At 29.9% G+C, this 24,784-nt stretch overlaps 1 protein-coding gene across 1 annotated transcript in view; it reads left to right on the forward strand.

Moving 5' to 3' along the window:
* LOC142331960 (uncharacterized) overlaps positions 1 to 22,686 on the forward strand; it is a 45,667-nt gene extending 22,981 nt beyond the window's left edge. Inside the window, exons 3-4 of the mRNA XM_075378014.1 lie at positions 20,892 to 21,019; positions 22,517 to 22,686. Coding sequence (XP_075234129.1) covers positions 20,892 to 21,019; positions 22,517 to 22,684 — 296 coding nt within the window. The 3' untranslated portion in view covers positions 22,685 to 22,686. The remainder of the gene's footprint in view (positions 1 to 20,891; positions 21,020 to 22,516) is intronic.
* Positions 22,687 to 24,784: the final 2,098 nt, after the last annotated feature.

Below are 24,784 nucleotides of genomic sequence, written 5' to 3' on the forward strand. Positions count from 1 at the left end.
AAAAGAAATTATATTTATAAATAAGATATTAATTTAAAAAAATGAAGAATATAATTCTGTAATATATATTCAATGCTTTATACAGACTAAGATGTAGATCAGATGATCAGGATTGTACAACAATAAAAAAAGTCAGTTAAATCATTATCATTTATTGACACTAAAATTATATATACAAAACATTAAATTCATGACTAGCTCCATTACTTATATAATAAAATATAATAAATAATTTGTTAAATTAAAATAATTAATTATGGTAATTAATAATTAATTCAATGAACCATAATTAATTTTAAATAATATAATCACTGAAGGAACAATTAACTTCATTAATTATGAATTGCACACTATCTAAATTTTAGGGCACAAATAATTTGTGAACAGTACATAAGCGTGCATTAAAATATACAATTCATTTTATATTATATAATATCACCACTAATTAACAATAACAATTAAACAATAACAATGTTATTATGTTATTTAACAATAACATTAACAATAACAATTAAAAAATAAACTTATTACTATATTAAACTTATTAAACTTATTAAAATAATAAACTTATTACTTTAATTTTTTCAGATAAACTTTAAAAAAGCATCTGCTACTAAAATGCAATAATTTCTGCTCTTCTTATTTCATCTGCATGTACTTGTTTTATAATTTATTTAAAACAAAATTTTTGTATATTATCAATACAATTAAATATCTTTATGATTAAAATATATTATTTATTTATAGATAATAATATTTATTTATATATAATATATATATATATATATATATATATATATATAATTTATTCTACGCATTATGTAACGAATAGACATTAAATAGGGATATTTAAAGTTTTCTGACATACATTTTTTACTACCTTATTAACATAATATAAAAGAAAAATTACAACTTTTAAATTTAAGATTATTTACTTCTTAACAACCGACAAATGACAGTTAATCTACATTAATCACATTAATAGACACATTTCATTACCAACATGTTATTCTCTCAATTAAATTTAAAAAATCAAAATAAATTATTTTTTTATAAAATACATCTAAAATACCATCAACTTTTTTAAAACAATAGTAAGATCTCTCTCAACTATTCATCTGGAAGTTTATGGGTTTGAATCCTAGTTAGACTTAGCATATTTGCAAAACAGAATATTTCACCCTCATATTGTAACTATAGGATATAAGTTCTTTTTTTTTTATACATAAATATAAAAGTGGTTTCTTTGTAACCCATTAATTTAACTGTATTCCAGTAATAAATTGTCAACCAACTGTTAATAAACATACCTACTTTTTGAAACAAGATTCAACAACTGGCAAGAATCTAGAATTATTTAATCAATCCCTTACCTTTATAATTTAATTTATATATGTCATCATAAAAAAAATATATATATATATATATATATATATATATATAAATAATAAAAAAAAAACTAGCCAATCCTTCCCTCCTAATGTTAAAGAAACTTAAACAAAACATGTCAAACAAGAAACGAAAAAAATGTATCAATTTTAAATACTGACTGAAAATAAATCCTCTATGAATCATGAGACCTTGCTGTTGGTGAGGGGGCTTGAGTGCTCAAGGATACAGAGTAGCTGGACCGAAGGTGCAACCATATCGGAGAGGTATCTGTTGAGAGCCAGACTAAGGAATGATTCCTGAAAGAGGGCAGCAGCTCTTTCAGTAGTTGTTAGGGGCGTGAGTCAGAATGACTTAAACGGCCATATCAACATCACTCAGTCCTCTGAGTACTGCGCAGCTGAGAGCAATGGAAAACCACAGCCGCTTTTTTTTCCAAGAAAATGTGGCTCTCTGCATTTTCATATAGCAATGATGGAGGCGCCTTCCTTGGTAAAATATTCCGGAGGTAAACTAGTCCCCCGTTCGGATCTCCGGGTGGGGACTACTAAGGAAGGGGTCACCAGAAAATTAAAAAATAACATTCTACAAGTCGGAGCGTGAAATGTTAGAAGTTTAAAAAAGGTTGGTAGGCTAGAAAATTTAAAAAGGGAAATGGATAGGATAAATGTGGATGTAGTAGGAATTAGTGAGGTTCGGTGGGAAGAGGAAGGCGACTTTTGGTCAGGTGATATTAGAATAATTAACTCGGCTTTAAATAATGGGCAGGCAGGAGTAGGTTTCATAATGAACGAGAAGATAGGGAAGAGAGTAGAGGATTTCAAAACGCATAGCGATAATATCATTGTAATAAGGATAAAATCAAAACCTAAACCGACAACGATTGTTAACGTCTATATGCCTACAAGCGCCCATGATGATGATGAGGTAGAGTGTGTATACGAAGAGATTGATGAAGCAATTAAACACGTAAAAGGAGATGAAAATTTAATAGTAGTTGGAGATTGGAAAAGGCAAGGAAGGAAATATAGTGGGTGAATACGGGCTGGGCAAAAGGAATGAAAGAGGGGACAGACTTATAGAGCTTTGCACGAAGTATAATTTAGTAATTGCCAACACCCAATTTAAAAATCACAATAGAAGAATATACACTTGGAAAAAGCCAGGCGATACTGCAAGGAATGAGATAGATTAAATCATGGTTAAGCAAAGATTGAGAAATCAACTTGTTGACTGCAAAACTTACCCTGGAGCAGACATTGATAGCGACCATAATTTGGTGATAATGAAATGTAGATTGGAGTTTAAAAACCTGAAGAAAAGTTGTCAGATGAATCGGTGGAATTTAGAGAAGCTTGAGGAAGAGGAGGTAAAGAAGATTTTTGAGGAGGACATCGCAAGAGGTCTGAGTAAAAAAGATAAGGTAAAAAAAGTAGAAGAAGAATGGGAGAATGTTAAAAAGGAAATTCTTAAATCAGCAGAAGCAAACTTAGGCGGAATAAAGAGAACTGGTAGAAAACCTTGGGTTTCAGACGATATATTGCAGCTTATGGATGAACGTAGAAAATATAAGAATGCTAGTAATGAAGAAAGTAAAAGGAACTATCGGCAATTAAAAAATGCTATAAACAGGAAGTGCAAACTGGCGAAAGAAGAGTGGATTAAAGAAAAGTGTTCAGAAGTGGAAAGAGAAATGAACATTGGTAAAATAGACGTAGCATACAGGAAAGTTAAGGAAAATTTTGGAGTACATAAATTAAAATCTAATAATGTGTTAAACAAAGATGGTACACCAATATGTAATACGAAAGGTAAAGTCGATAGATGGGTGGAATATATTGAAGAGTTATACGGAGGAAATGAATTAGAAAATAGTGTTATAGAGGAAGAAGAGGAAGTTGACGAGGATGAAATGGGAGAAACAATACTGAGATCTGAATTTAAGAGAGCATTAAAAGATTTAAATGGCAGAAAGGCTCCTGGAATAGACGGAATACCTGTAGAATTACTGCGCAGTGCAGGTGAGGAAGCGATGATAGATTATACAAACTGGTGTGTAATATTTATGAAAAAGGGGAATTTCCATCAGACTTCAAAAAAAGTGTTATAGTCATGATACCAAAGAAAGCAGGGGCAGATAAATGTGAAGAATACAGAACAATTAGTTTAACTAGTCATGCATTAAAAATCTTAACTAGAATTCTATACAGAAGAATTGAGAGGAGAGTGGAAGAAGTGTTAGGAGAAGACCAATTTGGTTTCAGGAAAAGTATAGGGACAAGGGAAGCAATTTTAGGCTTCAGATTAATAGTAGGAGGAAGATTAAAGAAAAAAAAACCAACATACTTGGCGTTTATAGACCTAGAAAAGGCATTCGATAACGTAGACTGGAATAAAATGTTCAGCATTTAAAAAAAATTAGGGTTCAAATACAGAGATACAAGAACAATTGCTAACATGTACAGGAACCAAACAGCAACAGTAATAATTGAAGAACATAAGAAAGAAGCCGTAATAAGAAAGGGAGTCCGACAAGGATGTTCCCTATCTCCGTTACTTTTTAATCTTTACATGGAACTAGCAGTTAATGATGTTAAAGAACAATTTAGATTTGGAGTAACAGTACAAGGTGAAAAGATAAAGATGCTCCGATTTGCTGATGATATAGTAATTCTAGCCGAGTGTAAAAAGGATTTAGAAGAAACAATGAACAGCATAGATGAAGTCCTATGCAAGAACTATAGAATGAAAATAAAGAAGAACAAAACAAAAGTAATGAAATGTAGTAGAAATAACAAAGATGGACCACCGAATGTGAAAATAGGAGTAGAAAAGATTATGGAGGTAGAAGAATTTTGTTATTTGGGAAGTAGAATTACTAAAGATGGACGAAGCAGGAGCGATATAAAATGCTGAATAGCACAAGCGAAACGAGCCTTCAGTAAGAAATATAATTTGTTTACCTCAAAAATTAATTTAAATGTCAGGAAAAGATTTTTGGAAGTGTATGTTTGGAGTGTCCCTTTTTATGGAAGTGAAACTTGGACGATCGCAGTATCTGAGAAGAAAAGATTAGAAGCTTTTGAAATGTGGTGCTATAGGAGAATGTTAAAAATCAGATGGGTGGATAATGTGACAAATGAAGAGGTATTGCGGCAAATAGATGAAGAAAGAAGCATTTGGAAAAATATAGTTAAAAGAAGAGACAAACTTATAGGCCACATACTAAGGCATCCTGGAATAGTCGCTTTAATATTGGAAGGACAGGTAGAAGGAAAAAATTGTGTAGGCAGGCCACGTATGGAATATTTAAAGCAAATTGTTAGGGATGTAGGATGTAGAGGGTATACTGAAATGAAACGACTAGCACTAGATAGGGAATCTTGGAGAGCTGCATCAAACCAGTCAAATGACTGAGACAAAAAAAAAAAATATTTAAATAATATGAACTTTCAGTGCAACTATATTTTTTATATTTAAAATTTATCTTATAGTGCCATCATCCGTATATTTTACTACTATATTCAAATCTGAATAAAAGATTTATTTATTATTTATAACCAGGAAAGTAAAAATTGTTGCACTAAAAAGTAAAAATAATACTTTATATATTTCTTTAAATTTTATTTTATTACTTATTTCTGAATTAATACATGTACATTATTGCATGTACAATGTTGTTTATTAGATTTGAAAATGTACCGTGTCCTCCTGAAATTCAAAATATAGAAATAAATTAAAAACTTTATTAGTTCAAATAGATAAATCCTTTAAAAAAACAAATTATAAATTGAATTATCATTTTAATTTATTTAAAAAATTTTTAGAACAATTGTGAATTACATTTTTTTTTTAAATTTTAAGTATTTTGTTGTACACTAAGTGTTAAATTATATTAAAATTAATAACATTTGTATATCTCAATTAAATCAGATACTTTTAGAGAACTTTTATCCATCACTTCAGTAGAATGTTGAATTCTGAGTTTCACTGATGTTGAGTAGCAGCAAGATGAGTGTATCTTGTTGGCAACAATTATTGGTGTAGATAGTTGAAGACTATTTGATTTGTATTAGTATTGTGTTAATAAGTGTTTATATAATATTAGGTAATTATATACAGTTACGGACTCATCTCCGATTTTGATGAAATTTGTAATATACTTTATTCACTATAAAAAATTATTCATCAGAAATGCCTTTCATCTGAATTAGGTACCTCATAAGTTACACAGTACCTTCATCAAAAATTTTGTAATTAAGAATTGCATAAGTGTAATATATATTATTTTTCAACTAAATAATTTGGTTTCAATAAAATTAAATTAAGAATGAGATTAGATTTATTTAAAACTAAATTAAATTAGGTTAAGCTTAAGGTATTGGTTTTAAATATGCCGCGTACAATTATTTAAAATTGTGCAAGTGAAATTTAATTAGTTTTAGATAAGGCTATGTTAGATTGGTTTATAAGTAATATTTATAAATTTGAAAGAAACTTGCCATCATTTATCTGAGTAAGTCACAATTCAAGACTTGCTCACTATTTACTGACACATATATAGTGTAAAATAATGAAATTTGGGTGCAGATACTGTGGAACTCATGAGGAACATTACTCAAGTGAAAGGTGTTTCCAACAAATAATTTCAGTTGTATTGAATAACTTACGTACTAAATAAGATATATTCCAGATTTCATCAAAATTTGTTTAGAAACAATAGTTGGTCACCCTGTTGCAGTTTTATAATAATTCAATTTTTAGTTTATGAAAAAGGTCAAGCAAGGTTTGACCTTGGTCAAGGTCGTGGTTTTTGTGTGGCTAAACATTTCATTACCTCTTCTAACAAAAAAACATAATTATAGCATTGAAAAATTCAACTGAAGTTTTTATGCGAATATGTTAGCCTGTTTTTGCTAGAATATTGTCAGACTAGTTAGACTGATTTGGATGAAATTTGGCATGAATGATATCTGTGTATAGAACATTATTCTATCAAATGTTGGTCATAACAATCGATCAAGGGGATGAGGAGATTTGAATCTTATCAGTGGTTCTGTACCTTAAAATTTTACTCAAACAGTAAGTAAATTTTTTCACTTAATTTAATAACTTTTTTGGTAAGTAAAGTACTTTCTAATGATGTTCATTCTTCCTCAAATCTCCATACATATTGGTGTAAAAAATTCCTTTTTTTTATCATTTGTGGTCTCAGTCACAATCTTGTACTAATTAGATGATTCCATTATATTAGTATGTCACTCTGATTATGTACTTAAATAATTTCATTCAGGGAAGGAGGATATATATACCTAATGTTTTCCTTATTTTAATCAATTGTTATTGTTCTGTTTGATATTTTCTGCCTGATTAACCAATTTTTATGAAATTTTGTATGATCCAAAGATGGGGTCAATTGATCAAGAAGGTGGAGGTGATATGATCACATGGTTCCCAACTCAACATTTTAATTTTTTATCTCTTAGTAAGTTTATATACTTTTAGTTCATTTTAGGGAATATCAGACCCTAAATTAAAAGGGTGAAGGAAAAACTTTTTTTCACTTTTAAAGAATCGTAACTGAGTTTATAATTTTATTTTTTTAACAAGATTGAAATAGGTCTTGGAAAATGCTGCCAGTGTGAAAAAAAATCTATTTACAAGATATCAAATATATATATAAAACCAAGAGTTTAATAAAGTTAAGAAAAGTGTAAAAATATGCTACACATTTTCAAATAAGGGTCTCCGTCTATTTCTTTTAATCCTACAAGAATATATATTACTTTTAACACTAAAATTTTCTAACTAGTTTTCTTGAATTTACATGTGAAAATACTTTTAAAAGCAGAATTATATTAGCCAATTTCAAAGTTGAGAGTTCTAAGGTTCAAATCCTAATAAAGGCAGTTATTTTTATACAGATTTGAATACCAGATCATGGATACCGGTGTTCTTTGGTGGTTGGGTTTCAATTAATAATACATCTCAGGAATGATCGATCTGCGACTGTACAAGACTACACTTCATTTACACATTCATACATATCATCCTCTGAAGTAATTCCTTACAGTGGTTCCAGAGGCTAAACAGAAAAAGAAAGGAGGCTATAAATTATTCATAATAAGCAATCGATAATGGAAAAACTTAAATACCAGTAAATCTTTTTAGAAGCTACTTCATATATTTATTTTTCTACATCGCCAAACTCAAGAAATAAGAAATTCATAAAGATAGTAATTGGGCAAACAAACATATATCCTAGCTTTGATCTGATTTTCAGCCTCATCAGACAAAATTTTAAGGTGCTTTTTTTTTAGCTTTGTTGAATAACACTTCCGAATCAGGCACTCATTAAAGTAAATAATTACTCAAATAAATAAATAAATTTTAAACTGCAAAACAATGAGGTTGCACGGAATCCATACTTAAAATATAAATTTCTAAAACTTTCTTTTCAAGATTGAAATCCAGTTATATCTCTAGTATTAATATAAACAGTATGGGAACATGTTTTTAAAAAGGGGAATGTCAACTTAAAAATTAAAAAAAAAATGTTTTAAAATAGTTTTTTTAAATTTATAATACTTTTATCTGTTTTTAAATTGTGGCTGTTAAAAATGTTACATGAGGTAGCTTTAGAGCAAGTAGTTCAAATAAGATCCACATTGATTTACTAAAAATTTTTTTTTTTATAAAAAAAATTACTTTGAAATAAAATGTCATTTGATCAAGAGTCACCAATTGAACCCAAAATCTTTTATTAAGTTTTGATTTCTTTTTTCTTAATTATACTTTAAATACTGCATATTTTTAGGATAAAAATATTTGATTAACTAGGTAAAATCAAAAACAAATTTTTACTCAACATTTTGATCTTTTTTGCAATTGTATTCTAAATGTTAAATAATTAAGTCATTAACATTTAAGAACTTTACAGAGTATTTGAAATAAAAATCTGTCAAGGAAAAGCCAGGAGCATTACACAATACTGCAGGTTTTTTTTTGTTGCAGCAGTAACAACCTTCATATAATGTACAAATGTATCTCAAAGTTTTCCCAGGACTTTCATAGCCTAGTCTACTCATGAAAATAATAGAAAAGTTCATATAAACATATGTCCTAAAATGCTTTGTATGCGAGTTACTGTAAGTGAAAAATTTCGCTCAAATTTCAGCTACCTGGGTGAAATGAGGTTGTACTGAAATTTTTAGGACTTAAATAAGGAGCATTGAGAAAATAGTCACAAACCGTAAGAAAATAGTGATTAAGGTTATTATAAAATCTTAAGGTTTTTGACCTGAAAACCCCAATAAAATAGGTCCCAGAACCAATTCTTCAGCAGTTTTTGAAAAGTCTTGGGTTAAAACCAATAAATTGGTGGGGAAAACCCTGTTTTTTATGTTTGACATACAATAACTTTTTTTAATGAGCATAAAACTTTAAAAAATCTTATAGAGAATTTAACTTTGAACAAAATGATGTTAACATAAGTTGAATAAAACTAAGAAAAGTTAGAAAAATTCGGATTCAATTCAGAAACAGTAGACCAGACCAAGGTACCAGTTTATAATAAATGTTCAAAAATGAACCCACCATTTTCAACACATTTCTTGGCACACTTATGTACTGATTTTGTTGCTCTTTATTAGTTCTTCAGAACTGTCCTTCAGTTGCTCAGCAGCGTCCAAAATGACAATTAATTCCTTATGAGAATGTATTTTTGTTTTGCATACAATATTTTTCATTCATCCCTTGGAGGAAAAATCTAAAGCAGTTAGATCAGGTGATCTTGGTGGCCAGGAAAATGAACTTCCACCACCAATCCATTTCTGGAAAATGATGATTTAAGAGAGTGGAATCGGGACAAGAGGAATGGGGAGTCATGCCATCGTACTGGAAGTATACTTTGCGTTTGGTGCTAGAGGAACATCTTCAGGCAACAGCAGCAATTCTTCTTGAAAGAAAGTGCAAGTAGACCTCAGCATTTAAGCGGCTAGGCAATACGAATGGTCCAAACAGCTGATTGTGAAGAAGGCCGCCGTACATTGACGCTAAGTCTGTGGTGAACAATGATTGCCTTCCACTGTTTTATGAGAGTTTACTTCTGCCCAAGTATGCCCATTGCATAAGTTTTTGACACCATCTCGAGTGAAATTAGCCTTGTCGCTAAACAAAACATACTTGTAGAGTTGTTGATTTGCATTCCACCAGTTGTAGAACTCCAAGCAAAGCAGACTGTCCCCTGGGTGTATATGTTGAACTGGATGTTAATGATGAGGATAAAACATGTTTTGTTTTAGTGTCCTACAAACAATCGAATGTGAAATGCTGATCAACTTAGAAAGATGTCGTGCTGGACTGGTACAAATACTAAGTAGTGAACCTTTCTCCAGAAGATAGCAAAAAGTCATGCCGATTTGGTTTTTTGGAATCTGGAATCCTGCTATTCGGAAAACTTATTTCATATTCTACTGCTGCAGCTGTAGCATTACCATTACAGACAGCCAAAATGAATACCACATCAGTGTATTTCTCTGTTGTAAATAAGTACAGTTTTTTCAAGTTAAAAACCATAAGAAATTACTAATTATGTCCCTTAATTAACGTCCTAAAAATTTCAATACGATCTCATTTCACCTGGGTAGCTGAAATCCGAGTGAAATTTTGCACAAGCCGTAACTTGCAAACAATCCGTTTTAGGACATATGTTTGTATGAATTTTTTCCATTATTTTCACATGCAGAATAGGTTACAAAATTCCCGGGAGAGCTTAATGATACATCCTATTTATTTATAATGTTTGCATAGAAAACATTAAAAAGTTTTGTAAATATAAAGTTTTTGGTGCTTAAAAGAGTTTTTGAAAGGAATTCAGGACTAGGTAAAGTTTGAATATCATTCTCATTCATCCTCTGAAGTATTATCTAAACGGTAGTTACCGGAGGCTAAACAGGAAAAAGAAAAGAAAAAAAAGGTAAAGTTCGAAGGTTATTTAGAGGTTAGATTCCACTTTATGGAAAAATGTTTCTGACAAGACTTATGTATCATTGTCTCTAGAATCCAAATTCGAGGTGCAAATGTGTCCCATTTAAAAAAATTAACTTCTCCGCTGGTCAAAATCATAATTTTTTTAACCGTTTAAAAACGGTTAAAACACACTTAAAAATAGTTAAAAGAAATAAAGTGAAAATGGTAGTAGCTTGTATGTAGGAAGATGCCAGCTGCTTTAGAATTTAAGATGTAAAATTTTATGAGACATATGATAACTTAGTCAAGCGTGTTTCATTTAAATATACCTATTAAAGATAAGCCAGTGATAGAAGGGTTACATTTAAAATGGGCACCCTACATAATACATTTTATAATGCAGTTTCATTAAATTACATGTCTTTATTTTGTCAATTTAAATAAATTGATATATTGATATTAATACGATTGTTAGTTGCATTTCATACTTTATTATATATATTTTTACATGTACTTTTTTTATCATGATCCTGTAGTGAAATATAATTTTTATTATAAATTCTTACATAAAAATCCAACAGAATATTAAAGTGCAGGAAAGTTTAAAACCTTAAAAGTTATTATTTGAAAAAGGTTTGTTAAATCTATCTATAAAGGTATAGTTGTTAGTATTTTAATATTATATCCAACTTAATATATGTAATAAGATGATGTGCTATGATACAGACAACAGAAAGTACAAACATAAAATTCCATCATTGCGTGATCAAAATTAATCTTCATTTATTTTAGTATTTTGAATGCAGTCTGATGGTAGTGCATATTATTTTATCTAATTTGTTTTATTCATGTTGTGTTGTATTCTATTAAATAATGAAAATCTTTTGCCAACCATTTTTGTATCTGTTGGGGTTATGTGAATTTTGTTGTTTGTGACATAGTTTTACAATAATAAAACTATAGATTGAGTACAAAAATCTGACTGATTTGAGATGAAAATTTCTGGCACTGTATGTTGTGAACATTACCCCTCATGTTATAACCTCCATTTTTGAGTTAACTTTGCCACAGAGTAGTCTTGTAAATGATTTCAGGTAACTGTTCAATTATTTATTCTGCTTTTGCAATGGTAACTTGCAGAAAAGTAATGGTAACTACAAGATTTTTCAATCAACATGTATACTGTTCTTATGTTCTTATTAAAATTTTAGTATGATCTCTATACAAAACCAAAATTGATTCAGACTGAAACTTGAACCAATCTTGAATATTAAATGTAATCATTTAGAATCCTAGATCTTCTGTACAGCATGCTACAGGTTTAAATCTGTCAACAAGTTTATTTCCAGTATAACTAAAGGAATTAAATTTCCATTTGTATAAAATCGGGTAACACAGTCATGAAAATTAGACATAAACCAGTCTTGAAAACTGTATGACATTAAATCTGATGCAAAATGACCTAGAGATGTTGGTCAATCTGTATTAATGGTATAAAGTACATTTTCATCTCTATAGTGTGGTTAACAGGTAGAATTGACATTGCTTAACTGTTGAAAATTCACATGAATTCATCAGTAGCTTTTGCCTAACCTGTGCAAACTGTTTGATGTTGATGAATGATTCTGTTGTTGATGATTGGCCCTTAAACATTTGAAGATTACGATGAAATAATGCGCTAGTGATTCCTGGTAGTTAAAACAACTGCATTAGATTAATAATATGTTAGTGGCATATTAATAATAATAAACCGTATTCATATCTTAGTTGCGTGTGTAAACATAAATGGTGTGCATAATTTGTTTAAAGAACTCTTATTCTTTAAATAACTCAAATTATTCTAAAATTTTTTCCTAGAAATGTTTCTTAAAATATGTTGATACACTACAGAACAAGCTGCATTCTTCAAATAGCAGTTATCCAAGAGATTAAAACACAGGAAATTCTACACCAGATAACATTGAGCTTCTGAAATTATTTGCAGCACCATATGAAACTTGTAGAAGACCATTTGTATTGGACAATTTTTAGATAAGAACTGTAATTTTTGTTGTATATTTTTCTACTATATTTGTGAATTGTTAATAATAAAGTTTCATTAGTAAAGAATGTTACCTCTTGTTTTCATTTTTAAAGCTAGCAAATATTTTATGCCCATATTTTCTTTTATTGATAGAGATCGTGTGGCAAATTGTAAGAGACCATATATATACAATACGGTCCTGCAGCTTGTAACGATAACTTTTTAGTAGAACGATCAGTTGTTGGACTATTACGTCTTGCTATCAGACTAATGAGATGTGAAAATATGAGTTATCTGGTAAGTTATTAAGCAGTACTATAATATTAGGAAAATTATTATCCTTAAAAGGTACAGCGGTGTTGTAGACGTTTTAGTCCTCAATATATTTTATATAAACAATTGATGTACATTTGAATACTCTCTTTAAATTAAATCATTCCATGAGAAATTGTTACGTAACACTTCATTCACTACAATTCCTCTACATTCATTCCTCCTTCCTCTACAATTCAATCTAGTGACAATGTTATTTTAAACTGTGTGAAGTATATTATCTTTCTGATCATTTCTTCTTTGTTTTCTCTTTTTAAGATTTGAGGTGCAGATGACTGTATACTTAACAGCAATTAATACATTTAATTGCTGTTAATACAAACTGTTAATACATTTGATTGCAATTAATACAAACAATACATTTCAACATTCGACAAATGAGTCAGCTTTAACTGCTGTTGTAGCAATCAAGTTTTGGATAGAATTATATTCTATTTTAATTGAATATATTTTGCTTTAATGATTTCATCGTATAAGTAGATGGTTATTGAGCTAGCTAACTATAATAATAATATTATTATAATGTAAGTATTGTCAAACCCGAAAACATTCATTATAAAATAAATTTATTTTCCTATGAATTACAGAATGTTTCCCTCTTAAAATTAACTCCACACCTTGTTGTCTTCAAGTTGGTTACCCCGTAAAATAAATGTAAGTTTATTGTTACGCATTTAACTTCTCTCCTCTATATTTTTAAATTGCAGTGGTTCAGAAAGACAGAAAAATTATCTGATAAGAAAATAACAATGAACCTAATATTAACATAGGTTTCAAGTGAGCTGTTAAAAGATTGTGAGCTGTATAAAGTGAGTTGTAGAAGTGAGCTGTATAAAGATTTTGATACACTTTAATTAATACTTTTTTTAATACATAGAAATTTATTAAATTCAAATACATTAAGATATAACAAACAAATGAGATCTTTCAAAAATCAAAAAAAAATGTTCTAATTATGTAATGCATTTAATAAAAGAAGGACAAACTCTAATGAAGACGGAAGAATCAACAAAATAATTTATAAATGTGTTAAAGGGGAAGAATTATGTTTTTAGAAAATCTATAAATTTGTAAATTTAAAAGTAATAAAACGATCATAAATGAACATATCAATAATCAAGCAGACGTCCTTTTCAAGAACCTCAATTTATTCAAAGCAGGAAATAGATAAATAAAATTAAAAGATAAGAATAACCATTAAGAACGAATAAGAAGAAGGCCAGATAAGGCATGACATCAAATAAACGTTAACTAACGACGTTGACTAAACGCTATATAAAGATTAAAGAAATATGAAGTATCAGTATAAGTTTTCACAGTGGTGTGATTCTGAGACGCGTCAACAATAGATAAAGGAATGAAGATAAGAAAAGTAAGCAGTTGTAAACGTAGAAAAAATTAATATCATTTATCAGTTGTTAACAAAACAAAATCTTATAAGGAAAACTTTTTATAAGATTTTATAAGGAAAACTTCTCTTTTATTTATAAGAAAGATTTTATTGTAAAAATGACAATGGAAGTCCAATTTTCTTGTAAATTGAATATTGTGTCGAGTTACATGAAACTGTTCTGCTGTTAGTGGTTTGATAGAGGTGGATATCGTCATCTTACTAAAGAATTGTATTATTGGAATCTTCCAATAATACAATTCTTTAGTAAGATGACGATATAATACAAATCTTTGTATTATCTCAAGGATAAGTTAATTTAGTGTATAGATAGATACTAGCCGGCGTGCCAAGCCAGAATCTGAACCCCTGGGGTCTAGGCGAAGCCCAGAGTCGCATCAGGGGGCAACACGGGCCCTACCTCAGGGATACAGAGCTTGTGTTGCTCGCCATTCCCGTGTTGCCATGCACACCGTCGCCCTAGACACTTGTACACTTGAGTGTACTCTAATTGCTATAAAAAAACTTGATAATTTTTTCTTTCTTTTGGCACAAACTGTACAGCTGTAACTGTAACAGTTTTTTTGTAATAAATTTTTTTAATCACGGAAAGACTTTATGGATACAAGAATCAAGAATCAATGGATACAAGAGAAATCAAGAATCACTAGACTCATCATTAAATCAACATTTGAAACAATCACATGCAGGATTGCTTGCAATACTCGTAGGAGTTCATCTAAGGTATTCCCAGTAAAGGAAGGTAGGTCATTAAATCGGCTTGTCATAAATGTATCACATGCTTTAGAATCAAACCAAAAAGCTACAGAATCAGTCATGGGTAACTTACTGTTACCTATGGCCTGTTCTGGAGCTCAGGGATTTGTACGATATGTTTTTCTTTGAAAAAATTCAAGAAACTACTACTATCTCTGCAACTAGTCATGAAAGCATAAAATGGAATTTCATTCCACCTAGATCATCCCATTTTGGTGGCCTTTGGGAGGCTGGGATAATCATTCAAGAACCATATTGTCTGTACTGCTGGCAAAGCTTCCTTAATATATAAGAAATTAAATATAACATTTTATGTAGGGTAGAAGCTTGGTTTAAATTCCCAACCTCTCATCCCAATCTCATCCGATCCTAGAGATTTCAGTCTTTTCACTCTTGGGGAATTTTTAATTGGTCAACAGCTGTTCCTGAAGAAGATGCTGCCTGGTATCAACCTAATAGCCTTATGAGATGGCAATGACTTAAGCGGATTACTCAACATTTCTGGGATAGATGGCAAAAAGATAAGTTGCTTCCACTTCACCTTGGATTGAAGTTCAGTGATGCAATCATAACATTCAAGTTGATATTCTTGTAATACATTAAGAAGATAATACATGCATGATGATAATTTAACACCATTGAAGTGGAAATAAGGGCATATTACTGAAACAATGTCAGAGTGGTTATAAAATAAAAACTCAAAACCAAATCCTTAGATTTGTAAACAAAGTTTGCCCACCCCCAATCACTGACAATAATGAATAGAGAGAGATATTCATGTATATTTATGTTATTTTATCTTTCATTTAACAAGAAGATAGGGAGGAGAGTGGAGTATTTCAAGACGCATAGCGATAGAGTCATTGTAATAAGGATAAAATCAAAACCGAAACCGACAACAATTGTTAACGTCTATATGCCTACAAGCGCCCATGATGATGATGAGGTAGAGTGTGTATACGAAGAGATTGATGAAGCAATTAAACACGTAAAAGGAGATGAAAATTTAATAGTAGTTGGAGATTGGAAAAGGCAAGGAAGGAAATATAGTGGGTGAATACGGGCTGGGCAAAAGGAATGAAAGAGGGGACAGACTTATAGAGCTTTGCACGAAGTATAATTTAGTAATTGCCAACACCCAATTTAAAAATCACAATAGAAGAATATACACTTGGAAAAAGCCAGGCGATACTGCAAGGAATGAGATAGATTAAATCATGGTTAAGCAAAGATTGAGAAATCAACTTGTTGACTGCAAAACTTACCCTGGAGCAGACATTGATAGCGACCATAATTTGGTGATAATGAAATGTAGATTGGGGTTTAAAAACCTGAAGAAAAGTTGTCAGATGAATCGGTGGAATTTAGAGAAGCTTGAGGAAGAGGAGGTAAAGAAGATTTTTGAGGAGGACATCGCAAGAGGTCTGAGTAAAAAAGATAAGGTAAAAAAAGTAGAAGAAGAATGGGAGAATGTTAAAAAGGAAATTCTTAAATCAGCAGAAGCAAACTTAGGCGGAATAAAGAGAACTGGTAGAAAACCTTGGGTTTCAGACGATATATTGCAGCTTATGGATGAACGTAGAAAATATAAGAATGCTAGTAATGAAGAAAGTAAAAGGAACTATCGGCAATTAAAAAATGCTATAAACAGGAAGTGCAAACTGGCGAAAGAAGAGTGGATTAAAGAAAAGTGTTCAGAAGTGGAAAGAGAAATGAACATTGGTAAAATAGACGTAGCATACAGGAAAGTTAAGGAAAATTTTGGGGTACATAAATTAAAATCTAATAATGTGTTAAACAAAGATGGTACACCAATATGTAATACGAAAGGTAAAGTCGATAGATGGGTGGAATATATTGAAGAGTTATACGGAGGAAATGAATTAGAAAATAGTGTTATAGAGGAAGAAGAGGAAGTTGACGAGGATGAAATGGGAGAAACAATACTGAGATCTGAATTTAAGAGAGCATTAAAAGATTTAAATGGCAGAAAGGCTCCTGGAATAGACGGAATACCTGTAGAATTACTGCGCAGTGCAGGTGAGGAAGCGATGATAGATTATACAAACTGGTGTGTAATATTTATGAAAAAGGGGAATTTCCATCAGACTTCAAAAAAAGTGTTATAGTCATGATACCAAAGAAAGCAGGGGCAGATAAATGTGAAGAATACAGAACAATTAGTTTAACTAGTCATGCATTAAAAATCTTAACTAGAATTCTATACAGAAGAATTGAGAGGAGAGTGGAAGAAGTGTTAGGAGAAGACCAATTTGGTTTCAGGAAAAGTATAGGGACAAGGGAAGCAATTTTAGGCTTCAGATTAATAGTAGGAGGAAGATTAAAGAAAAAAAAACCAACATACTTGGCGTTTATAGACCTAGAAAAGGCATTCGATAACGTAGACTGGAATAAAATGTTCAGCATTTAAAAAAAATTAGGGTTCAAATACAGAGATAGAAGAACAATTGCTAACATGTACAGGAACCAAACAGCAACAGTAATAATTGAAGAACATAAGAAAGAAGCCGTAATAAGAAAGGGAGTCCGACAAGGATGTTCCCTATCTCCGTTACTTTTTAATCTTTACATGGAACTAGCAGTTAATGATGTTAAAGAACAATTTAGATTTGGAGTAACAGTACAAGGTGAAAAGATAAAGATGCTCCGATTTGCTGATGATATAGTAATTCTAGCCGAGAATAAAAAGGATTTAGAAGAAACAATGAACAGCATAGATGAAGTCCTATGCAAGAACTATAGAATGAAAATAAAGAAGAACAAAACAAAAGTAATGAAATGTAGTAGAAATAACAAAGATGGACCACCGAATGTGAAAATAGGAGTAGAAAAGATTATGGAGGTAGAAGAATTTTGTTATTTGGGAAGTAGAATTACTAAAGATGGACGAAGCAGGAGCGATATAAAATGCTGAATAGCACAAGCTAAACGAATATTTCTTCAGTAAGAAATATAATTTGTTTACATCAAAAATTAAGTTAAATGTCAGGAAAAGATTTTTGAAAGTATATGTTTGGAGTGTCGCTTTATATGGAAGTGAAACTTGGACGATCGGAGTATCTGAGAAGAAAAGATTACAAGCTTTTGAAATGCGGTGCTATAGGAGAGTGTTAAAAATCAGATGGGTGGATAAAGTGACAAATGAAGAGGTATTGCGGCAAATAGATGAAGAAAGAAGCATTTGGAAAAATATAGTTAAAAGAAGAGACAGACTTATAGGCCACATACTAAGGCATCCTGGAATAGTCGCTTTAATATTGGAAGGACAGGTAGAAGGAAAAAATTGTGTAGGCAGGCCACGTTTGGAATATGTAAAACAAATTGTTAGTGATGTAGGAATACTGAAATGAAACGACTAGCACTAGATAGGGAATCTTGGAGAGCTGCATTAAACCAGTCAAATGACTGAAGACAAAAAAAAAAACCTATATTTTTAATTTAAGTCTCCATATAAATGTTATGATAAAGCAGAGATCTCTGTAAAAGTATTTAATAATGGGGGGAAAGTAAAGCAGCCAGTGAAAAAATTAAATTTTTTAAACCATTAGGATAATGATAATTGACAACTACAGCAGTTTATTTGTATGGGAAATTTTTTGTATTCTGATAGGTATTAAGTTATGTATCTTTTATGCAATTTTTTGTTCTTTCATAAAGTATATTAATTAAAAATTTTTCTTTGTTAGGAATTTTGTGTATGGATTCGCCAATGGTTTATAAAAACCTCTTGATTTTCTGTTAAATGAATGACAGTCTTTTTTCATTTTTTTATATACTCTTTTGCTAATGACAAAAATATTTTACTAGCAATAAAATTAAACCTATACCTGTTTGGTTACACTACTTTTTTTTATTGGTTCTGAACTTGTATATCTTAATACATATTTGTACCTACGAACTTTATTTAACTCTTCATTTAATAATCGTACTAATTTTAAAATATTAGTATAACTTATTTCATAAAGATTTTATTTTAAAAGAGGAACAAGTTTTTTTAATACCTTTAAAAGTTTTTTTTTTAATATCCTTAAAGATTTTTTATTGAAGGTGCATAATAACAAGTAATTATTATTTCACAACATGCTTAATATTATTTTATCATGGAAGGTAATATTGAAATTTATTTGTTCTCATTGTTTTTACTTACAGCTTACAAAGCTGTAAGTAAAAACAAATTCTATAAAACAACTACTGCTTTCTATGAATGAATTTGGAGAGATTGTAGTTCTCAAAAACATACATCATCCATTACTAAATAACTAAAATGCTAATTCACAATACTGTTAATAATTTTGGATTGCTGGTTCAGTAAAATAATAATAAAAAAAATGTAAACAAAGAAGTACATGTTAGCCTTAACAGGAAGATTTTATTTTTTTGCTTAATATTACAGTGTGAAAAATGTGACCGCTTTAATTTATGATTTTATTTTGGAGATGAATATACAAAGGAAATAACAGGAATTATTTGTCGCCAATAGTGTTTACATGTAAAGGACTAATTAAAAAATCAGAATATAGGTTGTTGCATATTCATTAAAAATTGATTCTAAATACCTCATCACTTGAAAAAAACTATAGCAAAAACAATAGAATCAGTGTTAATTATTGTAAGTGCTAATTGTGTAAGTTTATGGAATGGAGTTTTTATAATCTCATATAGAAACATTTTAATGTTGCAAGTTAAATGCTATTTAATTTGATTTCCATACCCTCAGTTTATCAGTTGTACAATCATCACCGACTTTATCATTGAGCTTCTACTATATCTTTCAATAGATTGATTCGAAGATAATATGCCTTACATAAATGGATTGATTGATGGTTATATTAATAATTTTTGGTTTCCTCAACATACTTGATTCTTGACTACCAAATCTATCATCATTATCAACTTTTATTTTCATCTAAGAAGCTCCTCTACGTCATGGTAATTTTCGGGCTTTTGAACCATTTTGAAGATGAGACACATCATTTTAACAAAACCATTCTTATTACTGCTAGGAACAAAAAATTCAATTATTATATGTTATATTTAGAGCTCAGAATTTATTATTAAAATGCAAATTTTATCTATGTAAACATGGATAAAATTTTCATTTTTACATTTTAATTCCCAAAGATGAGAAGTTATCTTTGTAGGTATTAGGCTTTTCAATTTTTTGGTAAACGCTAGATTTTTCCTGCTAAATTTAATATTCTATATAGAGTATTCTCTGGTTATGAAATTTAATACAGGAAGAAAAGTTGTAATTTTTATCTTTGGTAAGAAGAAACTTGGTATGATACTCTTAACAAAATCGTTCATGCCTATGTTTCTATTTCTTGTGGTTGCTTTTTGTGTGGTTACAGGAAGTAATGTTCTTAATTGCCTTAAGCAATGCTTCCTTTAAAATTCTTTGCTCCTTTTTTCTAAAGACTGCCAGGGGAAAATTTCATTTGCTACTCTTTTGCACACTTTTTTCATAAACTAAAAATATTTTAAATTATCTCCTTTGTCAGACCATATAGTTCTTTACTTTCACCACGTTCCTTAATATTTTGTTATTAAAAAATATATATATACATATATAGTGTGTGTGTGTGTGTGTGTATTAGTTGTGAACATATAAAGTGCTTACTAGGTAATGGGAAAACAACAGATTTTGAATCAGGTATACTAATTATAAAAATCTGATTTACAATTATATCACTATAAAAATTCTTCTAGAACTCACTTTATCAGTCTCAATATTGCTGAAGTACTCATAAAAATAATGTGTTTGTTTTTAATATCACAAAATGCTTCTTGAGTTTCATAATACAATGAAAACGAGAAGCGCCAAGCACTACTCCTCACTCATCTGTATCTCTGTTCATTTAGTGATGATCTAATAGAAATTAAGGATTGTGTGGTATTTAATTCTTCTTATATCTATATTTCACCTTGTAATTGATAATTTATTTTTTAAACCAGAATGAATGTGCAAATATTTTATTGTTGTTCCAGAGCCTTTGTCACCAAAACATCATGTTGTACATCATGGATTCAGAGAAGAATGTGAAGAATCTTCAGATGAAGATATTTGTCAGCAACAGGAGGCAGTGGAAAGAAGCATAGCTGAACTTCAACAGGAGGTTTGCTGTTTCTAATTAATTCTTGGCTGTTACCATAATGTTGAAATGTATTTTTTCCTCTTGAAAATTTGTTATTAATTGTAAAGCTATGCTAATTAGTAGATGCTTGTAAACTTAAATTAAAAGATGCTTAGCGGTTTTCTCAAAGGAAACAGATTAATCTTAAAGTTAAGTTATTAGTAGAAGTGATAGATGTTTTACTGTATATACTGACTCATTAGCATTTAACAAATTAACAAATTGAGAAATTTTACACTTAATACGCAGAATATTAAGTGCAATTAAGACCTTGAGAATAGAGTGAGAGAGAGAGAGAGAGAGAGAGAGAGAGAGAGAGAGAGCGTGAAAGTGTCTGTAGATGGGATTTGATCCCTTCTCATGAAGTTAGTGGGGGATTAAGTGATTTTGTTATAAAGTAAAATATTCTATTTGTTTGAATTTAGTATGATTATTCTTATTATTCCAATATATAAATCAAGTTAATACATTTATCTATTTCTTTATGTAATTGCTGTACTAAAAATGCATAACAAATTAAGTCAGTAGAAATTGTCAGATGTTATGATTTGTACATTCAATAAAATGATTTTTTAGGAACAACCTAATTTTATTATCTATTATTCTACACAATATTGAATTATGTGTCTTACCCTTGGACCTGTTTACATTATACGGCATTTAAAAGAAAGCTTTGTTTTTTTAGTATCTACAGTAATTGCAATCATTAATTGCATGTTTATAAATTTGGAAATCTAATAATAACATTGTCGCATAATTACATAATTTCTTTGCCATAAAAAACACCAACATTTTACGTACTTATGTACCTATTGTAATCATACTGTAGGTTGAGCACATCTCTACCAGTGATATTTATTCGACACTGATTGATTAAATTAAATATCAATAAACATGAAAGATAAAAAGCAAAACTATCTTTATTACTATGTATTCATTGTATAATTTCACTGAGCCAGATGTTAAAGCACCTGCTGCTGATGCTAATTAATTACCATTGTTAATCAACTTGAAGAAGTTAAACAACTTACAAAGATGTGTAATTTACCTCTGCCTTTTCAGTACTCATTTTTCTTTCTAGAAACAAAAAATTAAATTTGGTCTAAAACTTAATATTAGGGAAAAGACTTGAAAAATGTAATTTAATTATGAAAAATTCACACATGTAATGATTCACAAGAGAAAAACAGAAACTGCTACTTAAATCTGAAATAAAGCATTAAGGAACATCAAAAAATGCTTTATAACTTTTTGTCATTAAGATAATATGTACAAGAAATTATGTCAATTAGAGGTGTGAAATATTAATATTGTTCTTTTCAGGCCTGGACAGGTCTTACCTGTTGTAAGAGTTACGAACAGTAAATTAATAGAAATGGTAACTCTAAAAATGAGTTTTACCATATTAGGTAATATTATTGAAAATAAATTTAAATCTTATGGTAACGTTTAACAAAAATATCTTTTTATTTATTACAGATATCTTGTCAGCAGGTAGTAATATCACAGGCTAGTAAGGCGTTGAATTTATCTAGTTCAACAATTGAATTTTCTGGTTCTGCTGAAGAAGTCGAGAGAGAATGTCTGCTGTTAGTTGCAAGTATGATTATTTTTTTATTAATTTATCAATACTCTTTCAGTCAATAAGATTAATATCTTATCTTATGTGATTAATTTGGTTAAAGCCATTAATATGTATTTTTCTTGTCTAATTTTATTTCTAAAATAAAAATTAAAATGTTAGTATTATTTTTAAAAAAACAAACAATTTTTGTAAATGTTTTATAATAATACCAGAAAATTCTACAAAAATTGATTTAAGTTAATAAATAAAAACAGATTTTTAGAAAACACTTTATTAAAAATGTTGTGAGATTACATTTATTTGGATAATTTATTTTATCTGATGTATTTTCATTATGTAATTAATTTTACTTATAATGAGCTTGAAGAGAATAAGGAACCGACTCCTTGTTTATCAAATTGTCTTCAGTTTCCAGCAAGGTAATTTTTTCACTTAACAGCTCATCATTCTTACTAATAACCAACTGCAAAATAATAAAAATAAAAGGTGATTTAACAAAAAAATTAATTTAAAGACACATCAAATTATCAGTTACCATATTTGTTCACAGATTACAACTTAAATGACCAACTGAACATTAACAAACAATAATATGGTTTTGGTCCTTATAATATGTGAAATGCAATATTTGACTTGTATTTTTTAGTATTTATTCTATGCAACACATTTACTTTAACTTAATTGTCCATTGTAAAATTTTAAAGTTACATTTTTAATGTAACCTTAGAGGTATTAATTTTTAGGCCTTGATCTAAAACTTAATAATATTGGGGTGAATAATTAAACTTGAAAAATAATTCATGTACTTCTGTTTAATTCACTTATTTAATTCATACATAATGATTGACTGTTCACAAAAGAAAAACAGAAATAGCTGTTTTATCTGAAAAAAAAATTAACTTGCACTCACTTTACCACAAACTATTGTATGACTATTAACAATATAGAAAATAAATATATTCATTATTTTTTAATACGACGGTGAATCAAATATAAAGCAGAATTTTTGTTTTATAATTGGATAATAAAAATATACGCACAATATTATTTTTCTACATAATTTCCTCTTTTGAAAACACATTTTTCCCAGCACAAAGGTAACATTTGAGTCCACTATCATAAAATGAAGGTGAGCATTATGTCAACTAATTGCTCACAAACACTTCAACAGCACCATTCTCTTCAAATTTCTGTCCTCCAAGTGCTACTTTTAGTGGTCCAAACAAATGATAATCGCTGGACGATAAGTCCAGACTGTATGGAGAATGCTCCAATGTAGTCCATATAAATAAAGATGCAATTTTTTCTTGACCTCTGTAGCTTTTCTTCCCACTATACAATGAGCTGCAGAACACTTTACATAATACACATATACTACACCAAGAACACTACATAAATTACAACATATACACTTACACAATTACACAACAACAACCTATACTTATATTTCTTACATCTACACTCGGTGGTATTGCGACATATTACGAAACGCAACCGTAACCCAAGGTGGGAACAAATCGTGCCGATGGGTGAATGGCTCTACGTAGTGAGTCTCGAACGATGTCCTCTGGGCACCAGGGCGAACCTAGTTGTATTTAGCTCTAGCGTACTGGAACGCATGCGCTCTGCTGGAGTGGTCCATTTTTAGCCGGTACTCGTGGGACCAAAATTTCAGTTCCAATAACAAACACAATGATGGTTGGTGGTCCATCTGAAAAAACCACCAAATCTAGTCTTGTGAAGAGACCTCGGTCAGCTTTGTCTGATGAGGATAAAAGTCCTACCAAAGAGAACCGCAAATTATTAGAATTGAATTCTAAAAATTAGATTATTATTATTATTAGATTTGTTGTTCTAAGAAATAGTCAGGAAGGTGGCTCCCTTCAAAAGGTTTCACCTTTCTTAATAAACAAAACCATAACAGGTGCAAGTGGCTCCCCGAAGAATATCAGGAAATTACGTGACGGATCGATTGTGATTGAAACATTCAATGATGAACAGAGTCGATCTATCTTACATCTCCGTAATATGGGTGGTATAAATATAAGTGCAGAAAGCCACAAAACATTAAATACGAGCCCGGGTGTAATTTTTTGTCGAGACCTCTTAGATATAGATATCTCTGAAATAGTTGATGAGCTTTGCCACCAAGATGTTGTTGA

This window comes from Lycorma delicatula, chromosome 11, assembly GCF_047948215.1.
Source record: "Lycorma delicatula isolate Av1 chromosome 11, ASM4794821v1, whole genome shotgun sequence".
Taxonomy (NCBI): Eukaryota; Metazoa; Arthropoda; class Insecta; order Hemiptera; family Fulgoridae; genus Lycorma; species Lycorma delicatula.